The 7717-nt window shown below is 47.9% G+C and overlaps 1 protein-coding gene across 4 annotated transcripts in view; it reads right to left on the bottom strand.

Moving 5' to 3' along the window:
• Positions 1 to 1343: 1343 nt before the first annotated feature.
• LOC133347617 (dnaJ homolog subfamily C member 5-like) overlaps positions 1344 to 7717 on the bottom strand; it is a 30987-nt gene continuing 24613 nt past the window's right edge. For all 4 annotated transcript variants that reach the window (XM_061560046.1, XM_061560042.1, XM_061560044.1 and 1 more), the window contains one exon: positions 1344 to 6927. Coding sequence is in view for 3 of the 4 variants with exons in the window: in XM_061560042.1 (XP_061416026.1) it covers positions 6830 to 6927 (98 nt within the window). In the remaining variant the exon portion in view is untranslated. The remainder of the gene's footprint in view (positions 6928 to 7717) is intronic.

Below are 7717 nucleotides of genomic sequence, written 5' to 3'. Positions count from 1 at the left end.
GCTGGGTGGGGAGGGGCTGGTCACCTCATAGTACCCTTATAAAACTCAACTTTTAACCTACTCACGCCGACTTGTGCCCGCCCTCACAGTCGGGCATATTTGCGGAATACACCACGCCGCCGTTGACCCTGGCCATTGACCGAGCAACCCAACGTTCCTACCAGCTCCCTCCGCAGGAATGTGTTTTGCGTTGGTTTCCGTGTCTAACAGTGGGATCACGTGGTGCGTGAGTCAGTGGGTCTATCAGAAGACCCGCAGAATGCCCGTGTCAGTGCGTTGTCAGAAGCACGTGTGTGTCAGTGAGTCAGTGCGTGGACTCGCGTGTCTCAGTTCGTGAGCAGTGGTCGCAGCGGTTACAGCCACCATGAGTTTGAGTCCCGCTCACGGCCAACACCAAGCAGCGACGATTATCTGAGCCAGTCGTGGGCATCCTCTAGGTCGACTCAGCCTCGATTGAGCACCTGATGAGGCGTGTAAACAGCTGCACTCGTGTTCCGTGCGAGTCTTCATCGGCGCTCGTAAACAGCACTTACCCCAACAGCCTGTTGAGGCTGTACGGGGGATCTTGGTCAATATAACGCACGGTGTGTACAGCAGTTGGGGTTGACATGTTGAGTTGTTTGGGTCCCTGGCTTACAGTGACCGCTTATCAACAATAGGGGGCAGCCCCTGCGTGGATCAACATCGCACGACACTTTTGCCAATTCACTGCGTACATGGGGGCCTCTCTCTCTCCACGCCGTGTTGGTCAGAGGTTTTTTTTGACCATACTTCACCACGCTGCTCAGTGCGGGCTGGTATGGAGGGGGGGGGGGGACCCAGAACGGATGTTTAGATATCGCTACCTCACCGATGTTAGTCGTGGTCGGGAATCGAACTCAGGTTCGCCGGGTTCATAGCACCGTTCGCTAATCACTGCCCAGGTGTGTTGAACTTCTTTCGCACCGTACGTAGCCAACCGTGCTATTCGCATGCGCGTGGTGAAGGACAACAATCTAAACACAAAAATCAGTTTTGAAGAAATTAATTTTCAATCTAGATTATGTAAAAGTGCACAGCGCCCAGTGACTTTCTAATATCGGAGGGAAGAGCGTTCCAGACGGCCCCTGAAGCGCATTTGAAAGACCACGATCCAACGACCGTCTGTTAACCATCGAACAAAGACGGGCACTGCATCGCGTCGCCACTCCACTGCGATGCCTAAATAGGGAGTGGTTTGTGTTCTGTTCAGGAGCTGAATGCCTTTGTCGAGGTCTGCCCACCACGAGAAGAGATCCAGGAGGGAGTTCGTGCGGCGTTTCAGACGACGACGAGGGGACGATTGACGGCAACGATACACAAACGAAGTCATCATGGGAACTTTATTCAACGTAGGGGGGGGGGGGCGGGTTGCATCTTCATTAAAAATAACAACGATAATAATTAGAATGCTGCAAGCTAATGTACAAACAACGTGATCAAGTTCTATGTTCGCTTTGTGAGCATACAATCGCTTACATGAACGAGCGTTAGCGGTGTAACGATTCGCTCTTCACTCGATAGTCGAATTTGTTTATACCCTTCACATTGTTGAACGGAGCGGCATCCCGTGGCTGGAGGTTACGTGAACGCACCGCAGCCCAATTTAACGTATGCAAATCGAACAACATCCAATGCATGTACGACGGAGCGAGAAATGTCGATATTAAATCGACGAACGGATGCATCGTTACACTATTAAGAGTCCGAGTAAAATCGTGACACGTACTGCTCAAAGCCGACATCACGACCTCGAATCATCATTGCACACGTGGACTGGATCCAAACTCAAATACACTCACGTCACGAGCAGCAGGAAACAACTTGGCAGTGTCGACACCACAAAGGGAAGTGATCGGAAAGCTAAATGGGGTGGGGTGGGGAGGGGGGCGCCGGTTGACTCATCAGGCGTGGGCCTTGGGTTATGAGGTTGGCAGTCAGGGGGACGGGTTGGTTGGGGATCAGCTTGTTCACGTTTAGGGGGGTTGGTTCGTTTGTTTAGGGTTACCTGTGGCGAGGGTTAGGACAAGGGGGGACATGTCACTTTAGTTCGGGCTATGGTCTGGCGAATTAGGTGAGGTTAGAAGTAAGGTTAGGGTCTGGCTGGATATTTTAGCGAGTCGGGCTAGACTCTGGAGCTTAGTTGGTAAGCGTGGTTAGGGCGATGGGTATGGCTGGTGCCTGGCTGGTTGCTCCACCACTATTTATGAACTTTTCGAGCCAGCTGGCCAAGATTTGGCAAAACCTCGCCCACTTTTCACCCCGGCAACTGGCCATCCGCCTTCACTCCACCGTCCATTACTGCACGACCTTTTGATTTTTTTCGTCCGCTTTTTGTTTCGTTTTGCCTTGACAGACAACATGAGCGCCCTTTCGGGTTCATCTCACTCCGTCAGGAGTTCGACACCCAGGGTGTTGTGGGTTGCGCACCCGCCCCCCACAAACACCACCGCGCCCCCGATTTTAGCCAGTTCATGAATCGCCGCCGGTTCTCGGAGCTACGTTCTGCCACACCAGTCAGCTGCTCTTCAAGCACAGCCGGTTGCACTTGACGGTACAAATTCAAACGTTCGCTTAATGAGCCCCCCCCCCCCTCAACCCGAGCAATGAACCAGGCTAGATTGTACAGAACCCCTTTTGATATCCACGTAATCACGACTGGCAAAACAACAATGGGTTCACCTTCGAAAGGTGGGACCGCATCCTATACACGTGTTTACGGCCAACAACCAAATGCACCGAGATGTTTATTCCAGCACACTTCTCAAAACACATTAAATAGTGAGCGCCATGTTTGCCTTGACGACTCTTCACATGGACACTCCCGAATAATGAGATTATAGAACAATTTAGCAAGGACTAAACACGAATACACAGTTGACCCTACCCTACTCTTAACTTAACGCCTAACGGATGACTTCTCCAAATCCTAACTCACGCCTCGCACTCATTTCTAAACCCAAGTCTCGAGTTAACCTGTGATGAACCCTAATCCGATGCGATCTCGAATAACGGATTAATAACTATAACCCCGATTAGTAATCAACCCATTACTAACTCTAAACAACGCCTGGCCTTAATTCCCTAACCCCATGGCTAAATGCAACCAATTTCGAGCCATGACCCACACATTGAATTATTTTAATATACATTTAAATACAAAAGATACTTTATTTTCATAATGTATTATTTCTCACTACAGTACATCGATTCCACCTCAGTCAGAACGGAACATTCCAATTCTAGAACTACAGTACTTCAGCGCATAAATACACAGGGAAATGCATTTGGAAAATTCCATTGCATGCCAGGGGGGTGGAAAGTGCAGTCCATGGTGGCGTCTCTGCAGAGTACTCGGCCACTAAAAAGAGGTTCTGTAAATTGTCACGTGCATTTAAAATGTACTCATGTACACACTAGAAAATAACATCGTCGAATTTGATTGCTGCGCTGTTGGGAGGATATAATCGGTTGGAATACATGTGACAGCGCCAAATGTGCGTCATTTGTTAAAGCCATTCCCTACAAACCCTAGGGGCCACGCATGCACATCTCTAATCGCTACCGCACGAGGGCAGATGAGCATAAATGTGGTTTCGATGAAACCTGCCAAGCAACCAGTAAAGCAGACGGCGAGCAAGAGAATCATCCCATCAGCCACTCAACCAACGAACCAGTGAGAGAACGCGTCAACCATCCAGCCACCCAGTAAAGCCAGCCTTCTAAGCATCCACCTAAAGTCAACCAGCTAATCATTCAGCAAAGCAATCAGCAAGCTAGTTCGTCGACAATCCGTTTAACCAGCCAGCCACCCACCCAACGAGCTAGTCAACCAAACAAGCCACTAGGCTAGCCAGCCACCCAGCCAACCAACCAGCCACTTGGCCAGCCATCCAGGGAACCCAGCCAGCTGACCATATAACTCACCGAAGCATTGAGCCAATCAGCGAGCAAGTTAGCCTATTCACCATGCAGCCGACCAGACAGCCAGAACAACAATAATTTACAACCGAAATCAAACAATTAGTTACGCAGTGAGCAAGCCAGCCATGTATCCATCCAGACATTACACGATCCTGCCAAGGTAACCAGCCAGAAAGAAAGCAATCTCGCCACCAAACAACCAACCACTGGAACATCCACGACAACAAAACAATCTTTGGAAATTTTTGAGCCAAAACCATCAACTGCCATTGTGAAGACGTTTCCAGATGTACGGCGATGACCAACGCACGACCGAGGAAGTCCAACACGATCAGAAGATGCACGCACATTGCCAAGCCCTGTAATCACACCTGCCACGCTCCTAATTTGATTAGGTCACACGTGGCCCCAGGCCAGCACAATGTTTTGGGTATTTTATTCATAACCATTGGTCTAAAGAAGTCCCTGCCCAACTAAGAATTACATACAATGGGGCGATGAAAATGTCTGTGTCCTGACAGATTGAGGAATAGATGGTCTTGATGGGGGCACTGCCATTTCTCTACATGGTCCCACTTAAGTGTCGTGCACTGACTCACTCATCGTCAATGTACAAAGACTTTAATCGCCACCCAGGAGAACCCTATGTTTCGCTCGCAAACACTTACCACATGTCGCTTGTCACGACATCGTTGCTTTTCCCAAGAAGTGATTATTTCACAATAGTTTTCCCCCATTTTTCTGGCCACAAAACAGGTGTTATGTTAAAACACCAAACTGAAACCTTTAACAAGGATCATGTCTACATTAACCACAATACTTGTGGTCAGAATGCAAACAAAAACACTGATAATATGAGTTTTTTTGTTTGCACAAAAAACACTGATATATTCAAAGGCAATGCATATATTATCAGAGTTTTTGGTTTGCATTCTGACCACAAGCAGTGGTTAATGCAGACATGATTCCTTGTAAAAGGTTTCAGTTTGGTGTTTTAACATCTTAACACAGCTGTTTTGTTGCCACAAAAAAGGGAAAACCCTCTTCTCATATTTTGGGACTGGCAAAGGAGGTCCCATGATGATTACTTCACTGTGGAGACATGTGGACGGCACTGGGGACCAGGTCTGGTGTGTGAACTAAACATCTGACCTTTGTTGTTGTACCACTTCTCGGATATGAGATGGACTTTTTGATCACCACTTATCTGCCCATGAGGAAGATGCCTGCTCAGGTTTTTGATTGTTTTTGAAAAAGATATTTTGTCTTTGACCAGAAAAACCTCATTGAGTTTCAAGGTGAATTGCCTGTGATGTTTAACCAATTAATGCGTTATAAGTATCAGTGCAATTGCAGTTGAAACCCCCACAGGTACGCAAAGGTAAAACACACACAATCCAGCACGGATAAGCCTTTGGGAGACCTACTTCATGTACGAGCTTTTAAGCAATGTTATTGCCCCTGCAGGTAAATTCTTACGGACAAAATAATTGTCCAGACATTTCGATAGCAGAACTCTCGGGGAGACTTTGCTGATCAAGCACTGGGCAAAGAAACAATCGACCAGCCACCACGCCGCAATGAATTGTCAAAACTCGGGGTGACTGTTTCATTCAAGATCTGATTTTGTTGCCTTGTTTGTACTGGTCCGCACCGTCTCGTCTGTACTGCCTTGTTTGTGCCATCTCATATGTTCCATTTAGTTCCAACCAATGGCTTTGAGGGGAGGGGGGGGAAGCTTACTTTATATGTACAAATCCAAAGTATTTGATCCCTTAACGAATAGTCTCGAATAGTCTGTCGCACTGCGTGGTGTAAGCGCAAAAGCTGATTAAACCAATCGTGCCGAATAAATAGTAAATTATTAATTATGTCGTGTCATAGGAAGGGACTGAAACCAGCACATGGAAGGGTGGCAATGATGACTGGATTCCATTGCTGGGGTTACACGAAACCCACGACACACAAGCGCACGTCACTTGCTTGAGTGGATTAATGTTTGCGTGAACGAGTCGATGCCAATATATTCACTGTAGAACATCTTCACTGTAGAACATCTTCTGCACACAATACAATGCCAGAAAAAATAAGCACATCATGCTCATATATATACGTCCTGTTTGGATTTTCTTTTTTCTTTTAGACAAATTAAAAGTTCGCAAGGATCGGTGTTACAGATTCACAAGTTTGACGGTCACTAAAAAAGCAAACAAAAAATCGCACACCCACACAAACACGGATCACTCCAACACAGTAAATTAAAGACCGCAACCAAACAAAACATTATATATAAAAGAAAACGTAAATCAAAAATCACACGGCTTGAACCACCTGGTATCGACGTACATCATTATTCACATCGTAGAGCCCACAAAGATGCTTTCATAGAGTTTTGCACAATACACATTCGTCGCTCGCACGACGCAACAAATTCCTGTGTCACGACTGTTGCCCCCCTTCCCCCCCCCCCCCCCCGAGTTCGTAAGGCTGCTCCCACACCGGGGCGATTCATGACGGCAGTGGCACCGAGTGAAACTACACTGTTCGCACCGCGTGCCTGCGCACCGCACGGTGGATCGCCAGTCAGACAGACATCCCCATGCGATGGTGACCTTTACACCGATCGCACATACATGTGTGTGTGTGCGAGATTGGTGACGCTGTTCAATACGCGTCCATGTCGTGCCAGATGAATCCCTATTTAACACACGGTACGAGCGAGCGATCTACGGGCGGGTTTTAGCCGATGCCGTCACACATCGCCGAGTTTAGAACTGGCCTTTGCATGCACACGAGCCCATACACCTATCCCCCCCCCATTCCTTTCCTACCCACCCTCTCCCCACCCGACCACCACAGCCGCAGCTTCAAACTGGCTCCCGCGAGCTTAGTTGAACGGGTCGTCGGTGTAGCGAGGCTTGTAGTCGGTGTTCAGTTGCGTTGTCTCAGAGGCTGAAGATGGCTGCACCACAACGGGCGTCTCCTCTGCGAAGAGACACAAAACGGAGGGATCAATTGCTGTGGGGGTGAGTGGGGGGAGGGTGGTGGGTGGGTAGTGGCGATGAAAGGCCTGTAAGAGATGTGGTCAAGATGGAAGGACAACATTGGATTGTTGAATCCGTGTGGCGCTTATGAACGTTATCTGCCAGTAAGCATGGTCGGTTCTCTGTGGGTACTCCAGTTTCCTCCCACACGAAGCTGAACACCCATTAACGGAATTGCCAAACAGCTCAATGCAGCACCCTCATTAAAAAGTAATGAGACTTGTTATTGTGTAAAGGGCATTATTATTACTATCATTAGACACAGGCTCCCATAATGTTGTTTTTCTAGAATCATAAGCTATGAAACGGAGTGAAGTGAGTATAAGGATTCCCACTGCCTGCATCTGCATGCAGCATCTTATTCTACGGGACCAGGGGACACGCGATTTTACAGAATGCACAGACGGGTTAGTGATGTCACACGCTCCAGATGCCTCAATCGGCAACTCCAAGGTGTCTCCCTGCTAAGATGAGCAGGGGGGGGGCAGCACTCATATCAATTGGTGGCCCTGAGCCAGTGGTAGAAATTCCACATTCCCATGCCGGGGGCCAATCTATCCAGAAATTGGTACTTTTTTTATCAATCCCAGAAAATGGAGATGTTTTAACCACAATAATTTGGAATTGCAAAGGCATCTAACAAAATCACAACTTCATTGGATATCTTTGTCCGGGAGGATAAAAATTGCCCGATTAATATTGCTACAATGCACATTAATAACCATTGTGCG

Source organism: Lethenteron reissneri, chromosome 26, assembly GCF_015708825.2.
Source record: "Lethenteron reissneri isolate LAM-NWPU_2019-01 chromosome 26, ASM1570882v1, whole genome shotgun sequence".
Lineage (NCBI taxonomy): Eukaryota > Metazoa > Chordata > Hyperoartia > Petromyzontiformes > Petromyzontidae > Lethenteron > Lethenteron reissneri.
The sequence above is the reverse complement of the archived record's forward strand: the minus strand, read 5'-3'. Positions and strand labels throughout refer to the sequence as shown.